A 26,442-nucleotide genomic window follows, 5' to 3' on the forward strand; every position below is an offset into this window, starting at 1 on the left:
CTAGAATCTAAGGGGCTGGCACATTCCATAGCAAAAATAACCACCCAAATCCAAGTGAGAGGCTGACTGACTGGACAGCTGTACCAGACAGAGTCCTCAGAGGGAAAGTGGGACTCGCATTGCCTTTGGTACCTCCCACCACCTCATTCAGAGAGCAACCCGTTGCCATTTCTGCCTGTGGTTGGCCAAGCAGGAGAGCCTCCTCACGGACAGCACCAAAAGGACTCCACTTTACCCCCTATGCCCCAGGACCATTCTAGACTGGAGGTAAGGCTCTTTAGTCAAACCCCATACCTGTCCATGCTTCTAAGAAGAAGAAGAACCATGCTTCCCAATGACGTGAATAAGTTAAGTTTGAAAATGTCAAGACATTACATAAAGTATTTTTTCCATGTTGTGGCCTTGAGGCACAGTCTTCTCATCAGAGCTCTGAGACTTTGCAGAAGGGCAATTGAAATGGATTATGTGGCCCACCAGGTGGAATAAAGGAGGTTTAATGAACCTGTTCCCCAATCAGTCACACACATTGGCAGGAGAAGGAAATTGTAAAGTTTTATCACTGTTTCATCTAAAATTGGTCTCCCTGTACATGAATCATAGAATCATGGGGTTGGAAAGATCTCAGAGGTCTTCTAGTCTAACCCCCTGCCTGGGCCAGGAATCCTCATAGCATCCCAGATGAATGGCTGTCTAACCTTTGTTTGAAAACCTCCACTGATAGAGCTGAGTTCAGGAAGAAGGCTGTTCTACTGCTTAAGAGCACTCATGATCAGGAAGTTCTTCCTTATTTTCACTTTGGATTTCCCTCTGTAAAGCTACCACTTACTGGTTCTTGTCCTCCCCTCAGGAGTTCTGGAGAATAAATCCACACTCTCTTCCCTGTGACAGTCCTTTCAAAAATTGGAAGACTGTTATCATGTCTCCCCTTAGCCTTCTCTACTTTAGGCTAAACATACCCAGTTCTTTAATCATCCTTCATAGGATTTACCCTCCAAGCCCTTCATTATCTTCATTACTCTTCTCTGCACTCTTTCCAGTTCTTCAGCATCCTTATGGCAACCAAAAGTGGACATAGGATTCCAGGTATAGTCTGACCAGTGCAGCGTAGAGTGGAACTATCAGTTCCTGTGACCACAACACTAGTGTTCAGCAGTAGTATAGTGATCCCAACACTATACTACTAGCCCAGGACAGTACTCTGAGATACTCCACTAGATTCCTCCCTCCCTGCCAACACAGAATCATTAAGGACTACATGTTGGATATGGCTGTTCAACCAGCTGGAAATCCATCTACTTGTGGGATCATCCATCCCACATTGCTCCACTTTATTAAGCAGAGGACTATGGTCAACCAAATGCCTTACTGAAATCTAAGTATAGCATGTCCACAGCATTCTCTTGGTCTATAAATCTAGTTACTTGGTTTAAAAAAAGCAGTAAGATTTGTTTGGCATGACCAGTTTTTAACAAACCTGTGCTGGAGTCTAGTGATCACTTTGTTCCTCTATAAGTGTTTGCAAACTGACTGTTTGGCTATCTTTCCTAAGATTTTCCCAAGTACTGATGTTAAACTGATGGATCTGTAGTTTCTTGGGCTCACTTTTTCAAAAGTTGGAAGAACATTAGCTCTTCTCCAATCTTCCAGCACTTTCTGTGTTCTCCAGAAGTTGTAGTCAACAGCTCTGAGATCACATCTCTTAGTTCCTTTGGTATCCGAGATATAACCCATATGTTCCTAGAGATTTAAATTTATTCAAAACAGCTAGGTGTTCCCTCCTCAATTCCTTATCTATTTTGATCTGCATTCTCTTCTATCCCCACAGTGTGGCCACAGATTGGACCACTTTTTCCTTACACAAATAGAGATACAAAATAGGAATTAAGCAGTTGAGCCTTCTCTTTGTTGCCCATCACCATCTCACCATCCTCTCCAAATGAATACTTCCTTGACTTTCCTCTTGTTCTACACATATGCTAAGAAGGCTTTTATTACTGTTGTTATTTTTGGTGTTCATTGCAAGCTTCAGCTCATTCTGAGCCTTAACTTTCCTGACCTGATCTTTACAGATTCGGCTATTCTCTGATATTCTGCTTTTGTTTTATGCTCCTCTTCCTTTTTTAAAAAGTTGCCCTTTTTGTTACCCATCTTATCAGAGAGTTCTTTATGCTACCACACTGGTTTAATTTGGTGTCTCCCATTTTTCTTTCTCTTTGATACTGTTTGTGTTTGGACTTTAATTCAATAAAAATTCCAATAAAAATGGAATCCTTCCTATTTTTTCCCTTGGCTTACTGAAGTCAGTTGTCTTGAATTCTAGAACACTGTTCTGGCTTCCTTCAGTTCTCCCTGACTGTAATATGGTGATTTCCAGACTGACATGGTCACTGTCTCTCAAGGTCTCTGCAAATTCCACGTCCTCAATCTGCTAGTAAGGATTAAGTCCAATATAGCTGATCTCCTAATTCCTCCTCCATCTTTTGGATGATGAAGTTGTCTGCAAGGCATGTCAAGAACCTGCTGGTACTCCCTCTTGCTGCACAGCTTGATTCCCAGTTGATGAAATCATGAATGTCCATATGTATAATGAGACACACACACTTCCTTTTTTGCTGGGCCTTTTTCTTTCGAACAGATTATATTCTTCTGGTACTGTATTTCAGTCTTGAGTTCCATCCCACAAGCTTTCAGTTATACCAACAGTCATATTTCCTCCCAGAATAGGATTTCAAGTTTTGTCTGTTTGCTCCTCATACTTTGTGCATTAGTGTACAGACATCTCCGCCCTTTAGTGTGTCCTTCTTAGTTTGCCTACTGCATTTCCTGGTGTATTTCTGACCACCCCTTCTTTTCTTGTAAAGTTTGCTGCTTTGGGGCTTACACTTTAAGTGTGATTCTGGCTATTGGTCTCTGGCCCTGCCCTTTCCAATTAGTTTTAAAATCCACCATTCAAACTGAGCAAGACATTGCCCAAAAAATTAGACCAAAACCAAACAAAAAATTAAATCAAAACTCTTTTGACGCTTTGAATACTATATATTTAATTTCTTAATTAACTCAATTTTGACTTACATTTATTTTATTTTAAAAATCTATTATATATTATTAAGTTGTAATGTAAACCACTTTTGCACTGTAGTAAAAAAGTTTATACCTAGGATGACAAACATGGAATTATCCCATTTTATCTTCCTATTGAACCTATGAGCCAGATAGACCAAAGAAGGTCATTCAGATACATCTTTGACTGTACAGAAATTTGAATACAGATCTCTGTGATTAGCAGCTTGCACTCCATCTGCTATAGCTCACTTTACATACTACTGTAAGACAGTATTACAATGTCACTCTTTTAATTCTTTCTCAATCAGTGGATTTGCAAATTAAATTTTCAGAGATGGGCAAACTAGAACCACAATCAATCTGTAACCCAATTTCTCTGAAAAAAAGCTGAGAGGTTGGATGCATTTAGCTTGGATAAAATTAAAATGGGACACACTGGCTATTTTTGAATATTTGTAGAGCTGTTGTATAGAATACTGCAAATCATGTCTAAAAACTAATATTCTTTTTTTGTTCAGAAAGACAGAACAGCAATGGCATGCTAGCAGTTGCAGGGAATAATACTGAACACTGCACAGAGCTTTCCAGAAGTTGTTTGACAATGGAACAAGCTACATTTGCCGATTTTATGTATGTATGTATGTATGTATGTATGTATGTATGTATGTATGTATTTATTTATTTATTTATTTATTTAACATATTTGCATGGCTCCATCTTGAGAACACAACGCTGGGCAGTTCACAACACTAAAAGCCATAAAAACAATTAAAATAATAAGACCAAAAACAGAAACCTGGTGCCTCAACCGTCTTCCTTGGATGAATCCAACAGAACCATCTACAAGCTCCCACCTGACATATCCCAGCACTTGGGGAAGAGCCAGCTCTTTACTGAAGGCTAAAAGGGTTAGGGTTAGGGTTACAGATCCATCCCTTGTTGGATCCCAGGGGGAAGGGCATTCCACAGGGCAGGGGCTGCTATGGAAAAAGCATGCTTCTTAGGTCTCACTAGATGGCAACATTTAAGGGAAGACTGTGCCCATTCTATCCAACCTGGTGGGGCAGGCAGATACCCTCAGGCAGAGGCAATTCTGCAAATAACCTGGTCCTGGATCATGCTGGAGTTTAAAGATGATAACCAGCATTTTGAATTTCACTCAGAAGGAAACTGGGAGCCAGTGCAGCTGACATAGCAGCAAGGGGGCACCCAACACTGCGTGTACCACTATGTACATTCTGGATGGTCTTCCAGATGGTCTCCCAAGTGGTTGCTTCATCTCTCAGAGCTCCTCAGTACAGCATGGTACTCTACAAGTTCCATGGCCATAGAGTAGTGTTCCTCAACCTCGACGACTTTAAGATGTGTGGACTTCAACTCCCAGAATTCCCCAGCCAGCATAGGAGTTGAAGTCCACACATCTTAAAGTCGCTGTGGTTGAGGAACACTGCCACATAGAGTCCACATGGGTGTGATCCGGTCCAAGGCTCCTGTCCTATGCTCATTCCAAGCTGTGACAAGGGCCGTGGCTAAACTGTTCGCCAGAGCTTCACGAAAAATCTGAAGACAATGGAGGTCCCTTCACCTCAGCCATCAGGTTCACTCCCACCCCAACCCTCAGCAACATTTTTGTATCACTGTGAGGTGTCTCATTTTTCCCTGCTTGAGTTAGCCAGTGCTCTCTCCTTAAGTTGGCAGGTGCCCACTAGGGGAGTGCAGAGAATCACAGAGATGTCCTTGGAGAAAATATGCAGAAACAGTTATGAAAACAAAAGCATGAGTTAAGCCTGGGAAACTGAAAAAGCATGAGAAAGAAGCTCAGACTGGCTCCACCCTAATTCACTGGGGCATAAGAAGGAGGAAAAGGCTATTAGTTATTACCCCACTCCCTTCCTTGTCCTTCCATTGCTGCAGTTTCTTGTTTCTTGCAGCAAGGCAAAAAAAATCCCTGACTAGATACTTCTTGAAGACGCTACAGCTGATAGGGGAAAATGACAGCAAGATGAAATGGTGCTCTATCACATGGCAGGAGAGAAGAAATCCCCTGCTGGGAAGGGGACAATGTTGGTGTCCTGCCAACACCTGTCTGTTGCTCTACAGGAAATGTTGCAACATTTCCTCTGGAGCATGACTGAACCAATACATGGCTCAGCTTCTAAAGCCCACAGTATAGGAGCACATGGAGTACCTGGAGGATGGCACTGTGAAGAGAAGGGTCAGATGCTTCTACGTGGGACCTGGAGATATTTAAGCAGAGACATGACAGCCATTTATCAGAGATGCTATGGTTGCATCCTGCAGAGCTGATCCTGCCCTGCACAGGGGTTGGATGGACTCCAAGCTCCCTCCCAGCTACACGGTTTTATGACTTTTAAAAATTATAGATACAGATAACATACTGTGTTTATCCAAAAGGAAGACAGCCATGAACTTAAAATGAACCTTCTTCAAATGGAAGATTAGTCAGAAAGAAATTATCTGCCTCCAGAATGGTATTCTCACAATCCTAAAATGAGCTTCCCATTTTTAAAAGTAAATTATTTAGGAATAATTGTTGTTTTTCTTTTGAGTAAACAATATAAATCTTGTTAACCTTTCTCCAGTGGAACTGGTTCATCCTCTCTGGATTTTCACAATCCACCTGGAATTAGGAATTTTCCAGGCAAGGCTACGTATACACGTATATTCTATACTCACCTTTGGTCAAGTAAGTTATTAGTAGAAATCTCCACAGGTGGAGTTTGGATTCTTAGAGATACTCAATCTAATACATTTGCTAATGTTGGTTTCTGATATCACGTACACAGATATGAATTTTTTGGAGAGAGATTAGTCAGACAAGATGCACCATATTAAACCAACAAAACTGATATAGTCCAAGAGGCACCAAGATAAGCAATGTGAATCTAAGAGTTGGAAAACAGTCTTCATGGTGAAATATTTAGTTGGCAGGTCAGAGAGGCAGATGAAAGAAAGCCTAGCCTTAATCTGTTGCCTATTGAGCAACTCCCTAATTAAAATATCTTTCGATCAAAAAGTCTCAGCCCTGGAACCTAGCCTGTAATATTATAATAAAGAACACATATTTAACCATGCATACAATACCTACCGTTACTACAAAACAATCATAACAAACCCATATATTTCCAGGATTAGAAGACAGAATTTTCTGGGCAAAGGGTATTATACATAGACAACCTGACCCACCCGCCCACAAAAAATGGGTGAGTAAGAGAATCAGCATCAACACTTTCCTCTCTTCCTAATTATACCTATTTTTCCTTTTTTCAGACATATGCACATAAAACTTCCTCACATTCTTGTACAAAAATGCTGAGCACATATGCCAGGGCACCCACGCATAAACATATGTTAGTGACACACTACATACACATTTATTGAAACCCACAGTTCTGTTACATGAGGCATCTTGACGGGAGAAAAGTTAAAAATCTCACCATGCCTCTAGTCTTAATTATTCACTTACAAGTTGGAAGGTTTTCTTTAGTTCAGCTAAGGCAGCAGTTGAGGCCTTTGCAGAGCTCGAAGCCAAGTTCTTAATCACTAGTTATACGTCTTTGCCTGTCTATAAGGGAAGAGCAGGAGCAGAGGGCATTACTGGACATGGCTTCAGATATGTGCAGTACGAGATCTGTGGCTACCCTCACCTACCAATTTCTCATGCTAGGTCTTAGCTTCCACTGGCACAAAATTTTGCCCACATGCCAGGGGGAGGCCAGGAGCTAGCACAATGGAAAGTGCCCTTTGATGCCATGGATAGATTGGTGAGCAGGACACCACAGTTCTGTATTTGAAGTTGTTCATGCCCTCGGTTTCCTATTCTTTCTCTATAGATATAAACAGATGTGTATAACTGAAGATTAAGAACTTGGCTTTAAGCTTTTCAAGGACCCCAGTTGTTGCCTTTGTTGAACTAAGAAAAACCTCCAAACTGTAAGCAAATAATTAAAAAGAAATTTAGAAAGCACGGGAAGATTTTATGGATAGTCCCCAGGCACATTATCAAGTGATTGATGATGCAATTCACTTCCCAAGTGAATTTGAAGGGATTTCATAATTCAAATCTAGAGAAATCTATTAATCCCATAACTGTTTCCCTTTGGTGCAATGATGGGATCTAACAACCTATTGATAGACTGACAGATAAAGGTGCATAATCTCTATAGGGACTGTATTTTCCAAATATATCATGCATTTGGAAGCAAGAGATTTTGCTAGATCAATTACAAACCTAGTGACTGCATTTGCACAATATGAAGCTTGGTTAATGTCTTAGAATCTAAGCCATTTGGTGATTTCATTGCTCAACATATTGTGTGAACCTAGAAAAAGGGTTAAATTAGTAAATGGGTTAAGCATATTGTATGAATGCCATTATAAATCCAATCAGTTTAGAGGGAATTCCTGAGATGGATTTGAGTAGATTGGATTATCAGACTGGTTTATTATTTTGTAGTATTTAATACACCATGCAGTTTTCTAGAAACGTGCTTTAGAAAAAGAAATAAAGATGCTCTATCAAGATCAAGTAATAGGGATTTTGAGGTTAAAATACATCAACCTTTCCGAAGTCAAAGATTCTTCCTGACCTCCTCCCAATATTGTGATAAGCATCACTCTACCCAGTAGGGTGCAGAGTGAGCAACAAGTTCCTGTTAAAATCTCAGATCAAGAGCATAGTCGAGCAGCTAACAGTGGGATCTGAGGATCTAGTGCATTTTTGTGAAAAAGGAACTGCCAAGCAACTTTGGCCTGGATACTACCTTCCACAAAACTATAATATAGTTAGAGTATTTGGTTTTGACTTTATGTGCCACATAAACCATGTATTTTCTTTTGCCACTTTTTTAAAATGTGAAGTTTTGGGGGCAGTCTTGTTTCCCCACTAACAGAAACCTCACCCCACCACCCTGACCTGAAATCAATGCAACCATTACTCTGTTCTCCTACCCTCAGACCTCCAACAGAGTTTCAGTTTGTAATGTATTTCTGGCAGTCTTTCAACAACAATGTAAAGGGCATCAAGACAGCTGATTCCCTGCTGCAGAAGGGAAAAATTGCAAGGCTCTGCAAAGTGTCAGAAGACCCAGATCAATTCTGGCAACATTCCTCCACTTCCGCTACTGCAACAACATCTGCATTTAGAAGTATCATGAGCATCACCTGGCTGCAAAAATGACAACACGTTCTCCTTTCTGTTTCCAGTGGCTTTTAAACAGAAACAGAAGGAAAAGCATATTTGCAGCTGGGTAGGTTCCCCTCATAGCAACCACTCAGAAAATTTGCAAATGGACATAGATGTATTGAAAACATGGGGGGGAGGACGGTATTAGCATTCCCCCCCCCATTTAGTGCTGCATGGGAGTGAGATTATTTTTGCTACTGACACGGTAGGAACTGCTGCAGTTTGAAGGTGACTGAATGCCACTTTTTGTATTCTCCTGTCAACTCGAGGAAATGCCCCAGGGGTTTGGGTGTCCCATGCCAGTTCTCAGCCCTTCTAGCTTAGTCAAAGACCAGATGTTCAAACAGCTGGCTTCAAATTATCTTTGTGGGACTGTGGAATTATGATGGTATGAAAGTTGCTGGGGGGGGTGTGGGTTACAACTGCAAATAATTTTGACACGTCCTTGGGCTAGAGAGGGAAGTGCCATTTCAAGATTGCCACTGCTGCTTCAAAAATGGTATCGTACTGTACTGCCTTGGGCTTGAAGAGGGGGGCGGGGGGGTTGGTTCTGTCATGGGAGGTGTTCTTGTTTCACCTCATCTCACCTCACCATTCCTGGAGTTCCATCTGTGCTGGCAGGGGAGATACTAGCACGTGAGCATTAGGCATCTTAAAGGCAATGGAGGTTTGCAAACTCAGAAACGTGAGACAATATTAGCATTTTATCCTCTATTATTTGGATGAAGGAAAAGTTGCTTGTAAGTAGGCCCACAGACCTGTGGGATCAGGATGAGGCTCTCAGGTACTGGCCCACAAGCAAGCTCTGATGGGCTGACAGTTCTCTGCACTCAGCTCTGGGCTAGAAAGCACAAACACTTATTTGTTGGTATTTTCTACAAGCTCTACGGACCTGCAACTGTTGCAAAGTGTCCACACTCATAGTATCCCAATGTCTAAATAGATGTGAATGTAATTACAACAGCCCAGATCCATCACTGGTATGTTCTAAGCAGAATTCAGGAAGGCTGGGAGACAGAAAGGCTGGTTGTTTGGAAGTCCCCATGGTGTGGGATACTTACCATGGGATCTCACATTTTAAAATCATATATTTTAAAGTAGTAATGGAGGCCTTTGTTTTTTATCCGAGCAGGGAAAGGCAGACAGATATTCCTCAAAAGTAGATCCCATCTCCCCAGTTAAAGTCCTTAATCCTGATGGGAAAAAACCTTGCATATGCAGTCGTGCATATATATTTACATATTGTGAATGTCTGTGTGTTTGTTTTATCCCTTGCTTACAGCAAGCAAAAACCTGCAGGATTTATTATGCTGGCAGTTGTCCACAACTTGGCAACTGTCCAGTGATATATTCTTCATTTATGATTGTGGAGCCACTGGAGGCAGGAAAATTATCTAACTCCAGTATTATGCTCCAAAAATCCTCTCTCTCTTTCACTCATTGCTAAAGCCTGAAAAACGCAGGTGGAGGAAGTGTCCCCCCCGCCCCACTATACATGCACACATTAAGGTAGCTTATAGGACAATGGCAAGAATGTAAGGCAGTGTTTCTCAGCCTTGGCAACTTTAAGATGTGTGGACCAACTCCCAGAATTATGGGAGCTGAAGTCCACACATCGTAAAATTGCCAAGGTTGAGAAACACTGAATTAAGGAGATCAATTTATATTTGGCATCTCTGCATCCTGCCAGAAATGTTGCCATTCTGCTGTATAGGATAGCAAAATCATCTCTTTTCCCATGGATATGCATATTAGGAAGGACTGTGGTCCTGAGTGCAGAATTAAGGATGAGCGTGCATGCCACTGCTTCCTGCCCCTCTTCTTAAACTAAGCCAGTGAAGAGTGAAGGTTGAAAGGACCGAGCACGGGACTAGGTGTTTCTGCAGTGTTTGCCCATTAGGATGGTACTTGAATGAGTAGATCCAATGGCCGGGTACCAAGTAAGAGAGAAAAAAGAAAAGTCAGGTGAGTCCTGGCAAAAGAAAAAGCTGAGAGGCAAAATGAGAACATCAGCTATTGCTGGTGGAGCCACAGATCAGTGAGAGGTTGAGTACACATATAGAAAAGATAGAAAGATAGCTTAAAAATATTGATCTAGCAAAATAATTCTGCTAACCACTCAATTAAGATGAAGAGGTGTGGAGCACTATACCAGGGAAGGCCTCCCATGGCTTGCTTTTCACCCCAGGCAATGACTTCCTTAGATTACCTAATTATTGAGAGGAATCATAGTTATGGGCCAAATGAGACAATATCTTATCTACATTGTGAACCTTCAGACTATTTTGTTTTTAATTTAATAGTCTGCATAGGAGAGATTTTCATCTAGATAACATCATAATCATGGAGGAGAAAGAAGGGTTAAATCTCTACTGCACACATCCTGTAGTCCCAATGAAAATCTCCCCTCCCCCATACTGAGTATTATATTTAATAAACTGCAGTATGGTTGCTAACCACACAGTTAAGTTATGTCAGGTTTGGTTCTCTGTGATAATGCAGCTGAGTTGCATGTGGAAGGTCCCACTTTCAATCTGATGTCATCTCAAGATTTAAAAAACCTGTGCTGGGAAAGGCCCTAAGCCTCACCTGGAGACTCACTGTTAATCAGAGAAGATCATAATGGGCTGGCCTGACAAAGAGTCTGGTTGCTCAGGTATGTGAATTCTGGAACATTTCATTCCTCCTCCAGACCACACCAATCTGGCTGTTCTGGGTTGGTCTCTTCATCTGAGGAACTTAATCCTCTGAACCTGAACTGTTCCAGATTAAATAAGCCTGTTTTAGCACTGCACCATATCTGGAATGCCAGTTCTGATTCAGAGGGTTAATTTCTGAAAAACTGATGGACCACCCCAGGACAGCTGAATTGGCATGGTCTGGAGGAGGAACAGAATGTTCCAAAGTCCTCCAGAACTTACAACATTCTTACAACGTAGGTTTTTGCACATCCTCATGGTTGTTTATAAGGCACCTTTCTATATTCATTAAACCACTGTCTCTCCAACCTATAGTAAACTTATTTTAAGAATTGCTAAGTAACTGAAATGGCTTAGCTACTTTAAAATGTTAGAAAAAAATTAAATACAATTAAATGCATCATCTCGCTAATCCATATATTGTGGAAGACCAGAGTCCCTGCCCTTATTCATTATGTCTGAATGAGGATACTTATAAATAACTTGGACGCTAAGTTGGCTAAAGTCACAAGGCACTTCTACACTGCCCTAGTTTCCACTGTACAATCCTTCAAAGGCTTTTTGAAGGCAACCAACAGCCATCTGCACTGCTATTGATTTTGAAATGTTGAAAATGAGACAGCCAGTGCTCTCTCCAGCTGACCAATAAGAAAGGGCAAAACACATCTTTAGTTAATGCCCTGGCCCATCTGTTTTTTTTTAGTTTACATGTTACATGATATGCACTTGTCTAACTGATTCCTCTGTTACTCTTCAAAGACCTATGAAATAATAGCATCTCAGCATAAGTCTATGAAAGAGGGGTGGACAAGACTAGATTCAGCCCAAGAGGCGAGGCGAGGCAAGGCAAGGCAAGGCAGTTCTTGACAAAGGGAAAAAGGACCCACCACCACCTCAGCAGAGCTTCAATGTTTCATACAGGAAAATTGTCTTTAGTGCAATTCAGAGACATTGCAGCTAAGCCAGAAATAAATGAGTTCGGTGGCTGAAACAGAAGAGGGTGCGAGTTATTAGGGCCAATGTGACACATTTTAAATGATGCTTGTAAGGCTGGCCTACTAGGATCAGAAACGCTATATAAGGCTTGAGAGTTTGAGTCTCACACTTTCCAACACAGGTTCAGAGATTATTCTGGAGTAGTGCAAAAGTCCCATGTGGAAATGCCCTTTTTCCCTTCATAGGGTCACAATTCTTCCTCCTCCTTTGGCACTCCTAGCTTCACAGCTGTTGCCTTCTGTGTGCTTAACTGTAGCTCATCTGGAGCTTAGATAACTTTCATTTCCAGTGTACACCCTAACCTGGACTATGTGTATATAATTATGAATCCTGGGATGATACCCTATAACACTATAAACATGGGGCAATTATTCTGATTTTTTCCCCATCAAATAAATTGCTCACAATGAAACATTGCACAAGAATTTCCAGTGTGGTACCCATGAATACCATGGCTACCTCAGAGGACTTCCAAGGTGCCTGCCATGCCAGTTGCTTCCCTTGGCACCATATTATTTGTGTAAATCAATATTTTAAATGAATGACCATGATATTCCCAGTTTCCACTATTCATATGTAGGAAATGTGAAAAAGTAGGAGCTAAGACACGGAAGGAAGAGTAGAAGAAAGAGAGAACATGAAGGAGCAGAGATCCATTGGGAGAAAGGTGCTACATTAGAATAACATACGGAATGCTGGTGGGGGAGGGGGAGAACATAGCAGCTATGGCAATGTTTCTCAACCTTGGCAACTTGAAGATGTCTGGATTTCAACTCCCAGAATTCCCCAGTCAGTATGAGAAACACTGGACTATGGGGTATAATGGGGAATCCAGATCATAGGACAAAAAAGAAAGATCTGAGAATGAATGAGTTGGTATGGAGCATTTCATCCTGCCAAAGGTCCCATCCTTGCTCTGCTTTATAAAGGCATTGAAAACCTAAGGTGTTTGGTGATCTTCTTGGGCAACGACTGGTGAGGAATGGCTGCAACTACTTTTTAAACGTACTTCCCCATAGTGCCATTTAATTTTTATACCTCTTGCATCCTGACTGTTTGCTTTCATTAAGTTTTCAGTGTAACCCACCTTAAGTCTTTCTGATTTGGCAGGCATACAAGTCATATAAATAAATGGAAAGAGTGACGGAAACTCAATTGCCTGGCTCGCATGTTCACATATACACACAAAGAAGAAATAACTGAGGTGTGTTGACTGGTCCCCTAGGAGGAGATTTGACTTCACAAGGGAAAGAAAGGTGAGGAGATCATTTTTCTAGAGGAGTGGCTATGTTCACACAACACAGCTGGTCTAACCTGGCTGGAACCAAAGTAAGTAACTTACCTCATTATCTGGTATCAGATGATCTGGGGAAGTTAGTTCAGGGTTCAAAGTACTGTGCAAACTATGAACATGGGTCAATTCAGTAACCTAGTTAAATGTGGTGTATAAACCTAGATTCTGGGGCTATAACCATTCTGGTTAAGGGTGTCGTGCAAACACAGCCGCAGTTTTGTAAAATAGACATAGTGGGTTTTTTATTATTAGGATTAGGGTTAAATATATACATTTACAATGTTTTTTTAATGCAATGCTAATAAAGTTATTTTTTCTTTTTTTCTTTTTTTAATTCTGCTCTGTGTTTCCTATGAATGTGGGAGATATTTGTATTTTCTTATAGAGAGAAGGGTTTATTGCTAACCGTAGTGATCAGATTGTTAAGAATACTGAGATTTCTAACACATAAAGTATTATGGGTTTCACTCTTACCTGGAATACCCAGGAAATATTAATAGCTAAGAATTAACTGAAGCTTGTATCTTCCACAAATTAAGTTTTTTTATTTCTCTGGGTTCAAAGTGAAAGGTGTGTGCAACAGCAGCTAGTTATTTTTCTCTGCTGGATTCAAATGGCATCAGAGTATCCTCTGCTGGAAATGAATTTACCTTGCCAGACTAAATGTTCCTGATTTAGAAAGTAATTGTTACACTTGGATAAATGGTGTGCCGCTGCACAATCAATGAACCTTCAGCATTACCCTGTGATATCAGTGTAAGCCAGGTTTCTGCCTGCAGCCAGGAGAATAACGTTACTTCTGCACTGAATCGTTTTTCTGAATAAAGTAGTCTGGCATGAGATGGAAAATTGTTCCAACCCCAGGATATTTTTTAAGTAAAACACACAACCACACTAATTAAAACAAGACCTCCTCATTTCACACTCTCCCAAAGTTGAAGGGTCTTAAGAAATGTCATTTACATATGAAGTTATGAGAAAATATGCAAATCATATAAAGTAGCTTTTTCAAAATTTATCTGGCCACTGAGTATCCTGGAGCTTTGCATATATTGTTGGAATAGATACATGTTAATACAGAGAAAGGCTTTTATATTCAGGCACCCACCCAAAATTATCAGTTGCCAGGCGACCAGAGAATCAATTAACTTTTTCACGGAGCACTTATTCAGCTCCTGCAGAACACTGATGCTCCATAGAACAGTTTGGAGCTGATGGTCTAAGTATTTTCCTGACTGGCAGATGTTTAATAGACTCTGGGAAGACCAAATATGAAGAAGAGAGGAACTTTTTGAATGATGGGAGGAGTGGCAGGAGGGCACTTCATCTCCATGACCCCCTCCTTCTGATCCCTACAAATTGGTTCAAACCATGGATGCTCCAGAATAGGACTAGGAAATCTGGGCTGCAAAAATCCAGAGGACAACTAGTGGCCATCACGTTGTGGGAGTCAGTATCTGGTAATAAGAATAGGTAGTGTAATCCTTTGCTAAAGGTGAGAGAAGCCCAGTCCCTTAAGCGTGACCACCCACTAATTTAAACCTGCGGAGTAGGGTGTGTATTCCTATAGCGCGTCTTCTGTTGTATAGATCAAGGCAGGGTGGAAATTATGAATGCCCCAGAAAAGGCACTTAAGACTGTTTCTGTGTGAAGTAATTTCCTACGTAGCTAACACTGCACACTGCAGTGAAACTGTGTATGCATTGCCATATGTGAGCGTGTTTTTCAGAATAATCTATGTTGCAGTGGCCATAGGGTTTTGGGCTATTGCCTACACACTTTGCAAAACAGAAAGCTGGGCCTTTGTTTCCACGTATGGTGTTATATAGAAGCAATTTCCTTCACAGATGCAATCTCCTATATAAAACAAGCCATGTGTGAAGCAGTAGCTATTAGTCAGAGTATTGTATTAAATAGAACACACACAAAACCAGAGTCCCAGTGGCCTTCTATAAGTTGTCTTAATGGCTTTGGGGCTTTTAATGAAGGTGCTGGAATCAGTGTAAAAGAAATGTCAGCCAAGGAACCATAAAGCTGTAGCAGTAAGGCTGGGAAGAAGGGCTAGTCTTTACAACCCAAAAAGCAGGAGGAGAGTCTGTTAGTCTATTCACTTCTACCTTGCCAAGCACGGACACAATTTGTAAAGCAGTCCCACCTCCACTCCTCATTCTGCAAACTTCACCTAATAATCTCCAGCCTTCACTACTTTACCTAGGAATGTAGGATTCAGTAGGCAAGGTGGGAGTAGATACATCATTAGCATTACAGCTCCACAAAGCTATAATATTTATAATGAGGATAATAGAGCAAGGCATAGAGGACAGACTACTATCTTTGAACCTTACTTACCATCTCTCTTTAATGAGTTCTCATGTTCTTATCTGAGCATTATTTTATCTGAACTGTCCAGTGATCTGAAGTAGCTCTCTCTCTGAACTAAAATGGCTGCTGTATGAGGCAAAGAGAGCCAGTTTAGTATAGTAGTCAAGGCACCAGGCTAGAAACTGGGGAGCGTGAGCTGTAGCCCCACCTTAGGCACAAAGCCAGCTGGGTGACCTTGGGCCAGTCACTCTCTCTCTGCCCTAGGGAGGAGGCAAGGGCAAACCACCTCCAAAAAACCTTGCCAGGAAAACTGCAAGGACTAGTCTAGGCAGCTGCCAGGAGTCAACAATGAGCCAAAGGTCCCCTGAGGAGGAGGAGGAGGAGCAGCAGCAGCAGCAGCAGCAGCAGCAGCAGCAGCAGCAGCAGCAGCGAGACCTGGGGTGGTGTGGTGGGAGGGATAGGATGCAAGGTGGATAGGGGATAACCCTGTAACCAATTTGTTTACTCTTGCCCTGTATATGCTTCCTTTTTCTGTGTAGCTAACTTTGAAAATCCTTGTTCTCACCATCTATTGTAAGTACTGATGCAGATGTTCTGTATGTACTGATCTCCTCACTGTTTCTATGGAGGCCTTGATGGGGGAACTTGGGAATTTTACATGCAAGATTTCTCTCATGTCCTGGTCTACAGAGTTGACTGACAGTTGTGATCAGAATGGCCTTCCTTCCCTGTATGAACGTAGATATTTTCCAGCCAAAAAGGTAGTTGCTGGTTATAGAGGCTACTGCTAGCTACGTTTGGGCTATCATGACATTAGAAACACTTGTTTCTCTTCAGCTTTTGCTTAAGGTTCAAATGCAATTTTGGCCATTAGGAGTTCTCTGAACAGAGAGCCATAGTGGGCTCTTCTAGATACCTTACTTGTTCAGTATTACGGGTGGAGGTATGAATGACAGGATAAGGTCATCCCAAGATTTGTGACCATCACTGCATAATGGGGAGGCATTACTGAGGACACTCTTATGGCCCATATGAGTGCTCATGTGCACACATAAAAAATGCCTACAAGCTGTCCCCATATAGGCTTCTATGCAATGTGTACCTTACCCAGCCCCACTCAGGTTTCTGCAGCAAAGCAAGCCTGTCCATGGAGCATGTCTAACACAATGCAGGACATCCTCTCTGGAGTCAGCAGGTTGATCTTGCTGCCCCTTCCTTCATGTTAGTATTCGGTATGTAGAAAATAACTAAAGGAATGTAGGCTGGCAGGGACCAGGAGATGTGCCTTCTCTGCTGTAGCCCCTGCCCTTTGGAATATCCTCCCTTCAGAGTTTTGGATGGCTCCAACCCTGTTGGCCTATCGTAAGGCTTTAAAGACCTGGCTATGTGCTCGGGCCTGGGGCCACGAACATGTTAAGGGCCCTGTCTTATCATAATAATTTTCTCAGCTGATATACATACATACATACATACATAAACAGATACATTGTTTTTAATTGTTCTTATTGTTTTAGAATTGTTCACCACCCAGAGTCATTTGGTTGAGACGGGTTGCTACAGAAATTAAATAATTAAAATAAAATAAAATAAAATAAAATAAAATAAAATAAAATAAAATAAAATAAAATGGATAAATGTGAAAAACTCTAAGTATGTTATCCTAATAGCAGTGTTGATGCCTGTATAGGACCATTATGTGAATGATCTCAGGAACAGACTACTGCACATACTTCCTCAGTTCAATGTTTAGTTTAGTAAGGATATGTAGCAAGGATTGTGCAGCCTCTCATAACCACAGCCAAAGCCCAACAGGTACCACTGCACCATAAAGGCCAGCTGATTTTGTTATCAATGAACTTTGATGTGGACCTGCTGCTCCATCATCTAACTTTACAAATTCCCTGTCCTTGTTGAACCTTGTTGCGTCCAAGCCCTTCCAATTCCATTGGGTATCCCATTCAGTCTTGTTCTGAGCTGTTTTGAGACCTTTCTGGCAATTGGGATGCCACAAGGATGGATCAAGTTTGCATGCGGGGAACCAGCAGCCAATCAGCCCTAAAAGGTTTTTTTCTGCGGGTAGCTGAGGACAAAGGAGTACCAGTCAATCAGTTCTTGGCTGCCAGGCAGTAACTGATAGCATTGTTCTTTTCCCCAGGTTGGTGCCTTTACCCTTTTTCCCTCTTTAGAGAAGTCAAAGAAAATGAACTTGTGCCAGTCATGCCCTTGCCTGTCTCCATTCCTCTTAAAACTGCAGATACCAGCATGCCAGTATTGCAGCATGTTTGGTTCCTTTACCCAGATGAGCCAGTGCAGCCCCATGGTAGGCAGAGAAGGTCTAGGGCTCTCTTCTATCCCCATCAAGTTTGGGAGAAAGACACCCTTCCAGAGGACAAGATCAGAATGTCTTGCTTTCAATGACAGCATCATTGAGGGATGGGGAGAAGGTTCATCAAGATCCCTTGTTGAGCCTGCATTCCTGTCTGGAGGTGACCATAGCTTTTTGTCTACTAGGACCAAAGCAAATGGGGAGCAGTGCTGTCACCTTAAATATTGCCTCTTCATTTGTAGATTAGTCAGTGGCAAAAGAAAATCACGCTCACATAAATTAATCCAAGAACAATTCTCACACTAGACAGCAGAAAATACCAAATTCCACTATTTCTGCCTCCATTGGTAGCAGAATAGATTTCACAGAAATAAATATTTCTAATCATACAAACACACATTCATGCACACTATTCGTATCATACAGTACATACCACAGTAAAGTTCATTTTAAAAAGTTTTTTTTAAATAGTGAGATATATTATTTGCTTTATGATATACCCAGTATGTTAATTCCATGTTCTTAGCTTCCTTTTTGTCAGATTGCCAAGCAGCTACTCTATCTTAAGACTAGTGTTCTTATACTATTTCACCACTTGGAGCATTTAAATCATCCCAAACATTAGGGCTACTAGATGTGGGCTGCAAAAATCCAGATAACCACTAGATGGCAACAATCAGAGTGTATCAGTTTGATGCCATCTAACTGATTGTCCAGGTTTTTGCAGGTTTTAGTCATACTGAAGACATTTTTATGAGCTAAGAATGCAGCAACTCTGCACTGCATCACATTTACCAAATCCACAGTCGTCTGTGTTAATGATGGAGGACATGGTCCATGCTTCTTCTACCACACACGTAATGGACAAACTGTCCAGAGTTTTAATCCATGACCTTTCCACCAAGCATCCTTTTTCATATTTTCTATCAGCATAACTCCACATGCTTCTGGGGCACTTCATAACATAATTCTTTCACTCTGTTCCAAGCAGCGTCCATATCATGTTCCTTACTTCCATTTTTCATTCATTCCACAATCTATCTTTTACTATTTTTTTCCATACAGGGTTCATTTTCTCTTCCTGCAGTTGTTCTACTTTCACTGTAGTTTTTTTTCATTTCTTTCCTTTTCTTCCATGTCCAGTTTTTCCCAAGATCCACTCTTAACACTACCAAAAATAGTCTTTCCTAAAATCAGGACTTTTCATCAGCCATTTATCCTCCTTCACTAATTCTCTGTCTTTCAGCATAAAAAGTTGCACAGCCATGTTTCAGCAACACAAATTTGGGAACAGAGGCATCCGCAGGATTGGAGCCTTTTGTCCAAATGATGAAAGTAGTGTTGGACTATTGCAACACAACCCCCACCCCTTTCATATGTGCATGTGATGTCTTAGTGCATACAGGTACCCTCATTTAGTGACCACAATTGGGACCAGCAACTCAGTTGTAAAGCAAAGCGATAGCTAAGTAAAACTGCAACTGTGCTTACAATCTTACTTCAGCTTTCCTTTGCTTTGCAGACCTGCGAACATTGTAAATGTAAGGACTGATCACAAAGTTACTTTTTGATCATTGCTGCAACTGTGAATGGTCACTAAACAAGGCAATCACTAAATGAGGACTACCTGTATACAAATGGGGCAGAGCTTATAGCACAACTGCTTTCATCATTGCCTCCTTGATCCCTCACCTCCGCAGATATCTCTGTCCAGAAACCTTAGGGGTGGGGGGAATACAGGTTTCCCACTGAACAGTAAAGGAAGTGTAGCTGCCCTGTTTGCCTACCATACCATGAATTCATGAGACAGGATCATATATTAAAAATAATGTATGAAAAATGCAAGACACAGATGAAGAGTTACAAGTCTCTTCATTTTCTAAGAGGAGTTGCATTAGGCCTCCCAGATCCAGGCTGCACAATCCAGAGGGCCACAAGATGGCAGGCAAGAGTGGAGTTTTCTGTGTCTCTTTGCTGCCATCTGATGAGGACCTGAATTTTTGCATCCCAGATCTGATAGTCCTATAATTTGCATGGTCTTTCCCTCTTTAGTGGGAAGCAATTGGGTATGTTGGGCCTTCTATGGATTGCTGGCATTGCACTAGACATGTGATGGTGAAGATGACAGCCTTTCATTACGAAAAGGCTGTCTTAGTCATTCTATGAATTAGCTGTATTCAACCAATCAGTTGCTGATGTTCATAGAACCAGAATTTCTCAGATTCTGATTAGATGGCCATGTTTGCATGGTTGCCTTCTCCTCCAAGTTTTGGGCATATGTAGAAATAAAAGTTGGGTCTGAGAAGCCACCTGCAATGTTAAACTTTCCATAAAACATAAAGCAGTGAGGATTTGAGGATTTGAACTTTGCTTGTTTTAAGGCCCTGAGACAATCTGAGAATGTTCAGATCGTACAGTAGTTATCTTTGCAAATACTAAACATAGATTAGACTTGTAAGGCTCTCATGTAGACAAGCCCATGATATCCTTGTTAGAAATAGCCTTCTGAAACCTGTTGGCTGTGTTCACACAACATATGTATCTATAGTTAGCATGTTAGGCTGGTTGTGGTTCAGCATATCATGCAAATACAGTCCTTAGACCTGGCAGGGTTTTCCAGCTCAGATCCTTTTGCATCCATACAGGATATGACCTTCACCTGCTTGACAAAATGACTGTCAGTTCCATTTTGGAAAGAAAAAAAAAATGCTGCCATGTGATTCTCTGATTCATTGGACCATGCTCAGAGAAATACAATCTTGAGTGGGTGCTAAATCCAAATGCATTACAACACATATTGTAGATTTACCCCTGGGAAGGAATGGAATACACCAAGGTGGCCAAACTTGGAGCAGCTTCACCAACAGATCAAAATTAGGCTGGTTGAACTTACAAGGGTTCTTCTGTTTTGGAGAGGGAAATGTCAACTCAAATGTCTTCTCTTGTTTTATGTGCCACTGAGAGAAGAAATTACACCCAGAAATATTTCTGCTTCTATTTAGTTATTGATTGGAGAAACAGGACTCCCTCTGCCTGTCAGTCTCATAATCTAGCCCTAGATTTTGGCAGAAGTTTCTCAGAGCTGTAACGCAGAATAATAGAGCGTCCCCACTGTCTCTTACTGGACCATGCTGAATCAGGAGCAACTTCCACCTTACAATTTGCCCCTCTGAACTGAAGCCTCCACCATCTTGTATGCAATGACAAACAGATTTGCAAGTCTGTAGGAAAGGGGCCATTGGGTAGTTAGTCGCAGTTTCTATCATGCCCTCAGCACAATGGCAGGACCAGATCATGTGAAATCCATGTGGGAAGAGGGGATGATTCAGATGACAAAGTAAGAACCAGCCTCTGTGGCAGTGCGCTGGCAGGACAGGAGGCGGTTTAATTTCCTGAAAGGACTCAGGTTTCAGATGTTAACGATTGCTGCCCTAACTTGGGAAGGTGGGAAGAATGTGACTGGCTACTGCCCCTCATATTGGCCCATTTTCTGTGCCACAAAAAGGTGTGCTTTGCTATTACCTACACTATGTAATCCCCGTCCTGTTTCTAAGGCCCCTAACAGCCTCACCACGCCATCCCTAATTTCAAAACGGAGAGGACTCCCCAGTCCCATTTAGCTTTGAAGGTTTTTACCCTAATCCTAAGAAGCAGTTGTGATTCTGCTAGATGGGGGTGTTATTCTCCACTTACTTGTTTACGTTTAATTCTCATTCTCTAATAAAAGGCGAGGGGTGAGATTAAGGGTAGAGATTCTCAAGCTAAGTCTTCAGCTGAATTAAGCCCAGGCACTGCGTGCATTCAGGTTTTCCTCTCCCCTCCCAGCACCACAATTCTGCCCATGTCACAAGGCCCCATGCTTAGCTAATGACAAGTCTTCAGTCGGGTAGGATCTGCAGAAGCCCCTGTTCCTGCCCTGTGCTTGGTTTATGCCAGGGGTTAATTTCTCAAGGAAAGAAGTACAGACACATCCATCTAAGGACCAAATAACCTGCAACTCTCTGATTCCTTGGGAGAAGCCACACTTACCTACTGACCAGGGCGATGAATTTGATACACGGTCAGAGGCATTCGGTGATTATTTTTCCACCCTGGCACTGGCGTGTAAACCAGGCTGCTTTGCAGCCCTGCTAAATAGGAATCAGATGCTCTCAGGGCTGAAGAACTGAGTGCCTCGGAAAAGCAGGGCTGCTTGTTCCCCCTTGGGAAGCATAGTGTTAATTGCTGATGCAGCAGCCGCTGCCCAGGTAGGACTCAGGCACGGGCCTGCAGCACCACCAGACCCCCGTCCCACTTTCTCCATACCTTCCATATCGGTGATCGTCACGGTGGCTGTGCTGACAACTTCACCGTGCTCGTTCTTGGCCGCACAGCTGTAGACTCCAGCGTCAGCCACCTTGCTGTTGCAGATTTGGAGACTGCCATAGTCTTCTTCTTCCTCCTCTTTGTCCTTCTTCTGGAGGGAGGCAAGAGGGAGCTTCTCCTTGTACCAGGTCAGGCACGGCTGGGGGTTGCCAGTCACGACCACCTCCAGCAGGAAGTCATGGCCGATGCTAACAGCCGTGTCTTTCAGCCCCTGCAGAAACACTGGAGCTGCAGGGCCTCCCTGCTCCGCTGTGACTTTGGCTCTCTTAGGAGGAATGGCAGGGCTTGGAGAAGCTCTGCCAGGGGCCCATCTTGTCTCCCCAGCTCCTTCTGTGCCCTGGAGGAAAGTATTCTGTCCCTGAGCTTTCTGCATAGTTTACGGCCTCGCCGGCTTTTACACGGCCTTTGGTTGCAGTGATGTTGCATAAGACCCCCCCGACCTAGGACTCTGCAATCTCTCAGCCAAATAGGGCCCCGCACAGCCCCCCGGCAGCTGTTTCCCTTCCTTGATGTTCACCCTCTCTGTGTGAGACCCCCCAATTGCTGGGCATCTGCCAGGGGGCACTGACGCTGCTCCAGGTGCCTGCCCACCCAGCCGGACAAGTCCCAGAAGGTTGCTTTGCTGCCAGGCAGGGGGTTATTTTTAGGATGGTCTCAGGTTGCAGCCAGCCCATCCTAACACACGGAGGGAGCCAGACTCTTTGCAGAGGGCACAGTCCGCCCAGTTCACTCAACACCCAGGCCCTCATGCTGTGACTTCTAACATCTTTACTGGCTCTTAATGGTCCCACTACTCCTCATTCCACCACATTATCCCCCCTTTTAGAGGAAGGGAAATCCCACAGTGAAAATGTCTCCAGCCCACATTCAGTTTCTCGCTCCTTCATTTCCTCCCAAGTAGCAGCTGTTTTCTGACATGTCACATTCCTTGACCCAAGCTGAGAAGAGCTGGGTGCAGGACTGGAGTGGATCAGATCCTCTAGCAAAGATAAAAGTTGGTGGTGGTGGTGGGGGTTACAGTTTTCCAAATTAGGACTGAGGGACATAGGGCCTCTTAGGCTCGGTCCTCCCTTCCTTGTTTCTAGACAATTCATGCTATGGACACTTCAAATGCAAGACGGAGATAAAGTGCTCCTTTCCATGGCCTCAGTGCAAATATTTGAAGAAATGATCTCTTCCCAAATTCTAAACAAAGCCCACCTTTCCCTCCATATAATTTTATTTATTTATTTACTAGATTTATACCCCACTTTTTGTAACAGGAGCTGAAGGCAGTGTACATAGTGCTCCCTCCTCCTATTTTTCCCTGAAACAACCCTATGAAGTAGGGTGAGCTGAAAGAGAGAGCAACTGCCCAAAATCACCCAGTGAGCTTCCATGGCTGAGGACAGACTATAACCTGGGTCTCCTTGTTCCTAGTCCTTAACCACTATACCAGACTGGCTCTCATACACAGTTGTGCCAAATATTCTCCAAGATCATGGGGTGAGGTAAAGGGGATCTAGAACAGACAAAAGTATGATCTGAGGTTGAATAACCAGAGTTATTTAGGCAGGGCCAGCTTTCTGCTGGACAAATGGAACATTTATCCGCACTGAAGATCCTGCCAAGCACACCAGACGGAGGGCTTCTAGGTAGCAGAGGTCTATGTGTCCAGGTGAGGAGAGGGGGAGGATGGTATGGTCTGAAGCAAAGTGTATAAAGGTGGTCTTGGTTCGATATTTGTGTGGAGGAAAGAAGATAAGAAAGACCCCCACCACCACCCAGGAAGAGAACACATTGGTCTGTCTATGACTGGGGAGACAGACGGATGCAAATCCAGAGTTGGCTGCGAAGCTCCCTGGATGTCCTTGGACTGGTCATCCTCTTTCATCTTAAGCCACCTTACAGAGTTGTTGTGATGGCTGAATAAATGGGAGAGAACCACAAGCACTAATTGTAGCTCTTCGGAGCAGCAGCACACTTACAGTATGTAAGAGAAGCAAGCAAGGTCTGGGAAAAAATGGAAGATTGCAGAAGACAGTGGAATTGAAGAAAAAGATAAACACAGTATGAGAAAAGTTGTCAGCTAGAACTGGCCTAAAGACTTGACCGTTTCTGCTAAATCAGGGGAGCCTAAGGCTCAGATCACACAAAGGATGAGTTGCATTAACCCTGGCAGAATGATAGAGTAAGTAATTTCCAGTCCTGGGCTTTGTGCTCTGCAACCCCAAACTCTAGACAGCGGAATCAGGAGAGCCGACGGCCTTATAAATTATTCAGAGAAAAACCACTTTGACATTATCCATTAAAAGACAAACCAACAAGAATTACATAGTGGAGCTCCGCTGCATGTTTTACTGCTGGATCATGGAAAGATTTGAACGATGCTGCCACCTGCTGGAGAGGAGAACTTTTGCCTTTCGAGTGGCTGAACGGAGCTGTGGAAAGCTCATTCAGCACACCGATAAGGAAGCAAGAAGTTGGTGAAATAAAATACAACAGGTAAATTTCCAACCATAGTCAGTGCATGAATACTAAAACCCCTGCACTGCAAACTTATTAGTTTGGGTTCTAGGCACAATACTGGATTCATACATCATGCTAAACCATAATGTGGTTTGATTTGGGTTTAACGTTAAGCCCAGCTACTGTATTATAAGTTGTAAACACTGCTTTATAGCTTAGCATATGATACAACCTTGATTCAGCAAACTGTGGTTAAACAAGCATAATCTGTTTTGCCAATGGCATACCACGAAGTGTGAGCCCAGCTATTGTGTTTTTTAAATCATGGTTTATGGCTTAATGTATTGTGCAAAGCCAGTGTATTTTGCTTTATTTAGTAAATTATGGTTAAATAAAGTGTGTGTGAAATCAAGCGATATATGCAAAATGCTTTCAAGGCTCTCTCTGAATGCTAATATTATTACATCTTGTCCAAGGAGATGGTGCAGTAAATAAAAAAAACAAAGAATAACGCAAAAGAGAACTAAGGGAAAATATAAAGACATGCATTTCTCTTAATCTAGTTCTGTAGGAATCCATGAAATCCTTCTTAAACTGAAAATGCCTTTGAGGAAAATACCCATCTAATCCCATTTTTCAAATTGTTTTGGTGCCTTCAAGTCAGTCTTGACGCCTGGTGACTGCCTAGACAAGCCTCTGCAGTTTTCTTGGCAAGCTTTCAGAAGTGGCTTGCCATTGCCTCCTTCCAAGGGTTGAGAGAGAGTGACTGGCTCAAAGGTCACCCCTTTGTGCCTAAAAAAAGACCAGAACTCACTGACTCCCAATTTCTACTGGTACGTTAACCACTATACCAGACTGATTAATCCCATAGCAGATTAAATAAATACACAGAGAGCAGAGCTACCATAACTGTGCTTCAAAAATCCAGACAACCACTAGATGGCCAAGTGATATTTTAACTGGACCAGTTACATGAGTACACTCACATGGCTGCCTGCAGAAGTCAGGCATCATGTCTGTCCAGCAGCAGAGCTCAAAATAGCCATGCAGGGCAGTGGCCTGCAAACGGAGGGGAAGGGTGCAAGTGCTGCAGCCAATAAGGGCTGGGCAGATCTCAGCTTCTGACTCATTTTCTTCAGTATTACTGTTCAAACACCAGACATCAGGCATGCAGCAAAGCTTGTGTCAGGAGAAGACGGAACCCACAACACAGGATCAACTGGCCAGCCTCAGGTTTGGGCTGGGAATGAGATGAGGGCAGCACCATGGGCATAGGATCTTAAACCATGGTTAGCAAGCCATCTTCAAGCTACAGTTAGAGGGACATGTGCATGAGCCCTTAGTTAAAAGATCCTGTTTGCGTAGGTCCCTGCCTATTACTTATCAGTAATCGCAGAGTCTCATGCGGTAGTAGGCACTTCCTGGAGAATGTGGCTGAGGCATACTCAGTGTGATTGTGCGTGGCTAGGGCCACTGGTTAGTTTTGGCTGTGTTAACACAGGCTTAAATGAGATGGGGAAACAAAGCTGCAACCCCTGTGGGTTTACGTGGGATGTTTTTGGTGCTGAAGAGAATTTAAGTCTGCTGAAGAGAACCAATGGTTAGATAAACACGTTCATGACTCTTTAAGCACCACTTTTAAGTGCCCCTTCTCCTGCTTCTGTAGCACCAACAGGAGGTTGGGTTTCCAAGCCAGTGCCAAGCGGAATCTGTACAGGAGCTC

The 26,442-nt window shown here is 42.6% G+C and overlaps 1 protein-coding gene across 3 annotated transcripts in view; it reads right to left on the reverse strand.

The window, feature by feature from the left end:
* SPEG (striated muscle enriched protein kinase) overlaps nucleotides 1-22,769 on the reverse strand; it is a 121,138-nt gene extending 98,369 nt beyond the window's left edge. Inside the window, exon 1 of one of the 3 annotated variants that reach the window (XM_025167226.2) lies at nucleotides 22,212-22,741. In XM_025167226.2, the coding sequence (XP_025022994.2) occupies nucleotides 22,212-22,644 (433 nt within the window). In that variant the 5' untranslated portion in view covers nucleotides 22,645-22,741. Of the gene's footprint in view, nucleotides 1-22,211 lie in introns of all 3 variants that reach the window. The other 2 variants (XM_088146342.1, XM_088146343.1) reach the window with 2 other exon arrangements.
* Between the last annotated feature and the right edge of the window lie 3,673 nt (nucleotides 22,770-26,442).

Source organism: Python bivittatus, unplaced genomic scaffold, assembly GCF_059951505.1.
Source record: "Python bivittatus isolate LINGU-HERP-01145 unplaced genomic scaffold, Pbiv_v1 ctg000480_np1212, whole genome shotgun sequence".
NCBI classification, from domain to species: domain Eukaryota; kingdom Metazoa; phylum Chordata; class Lepidosauria; order Squamata; family Pythonidae; genus Python; species Python bivittatus.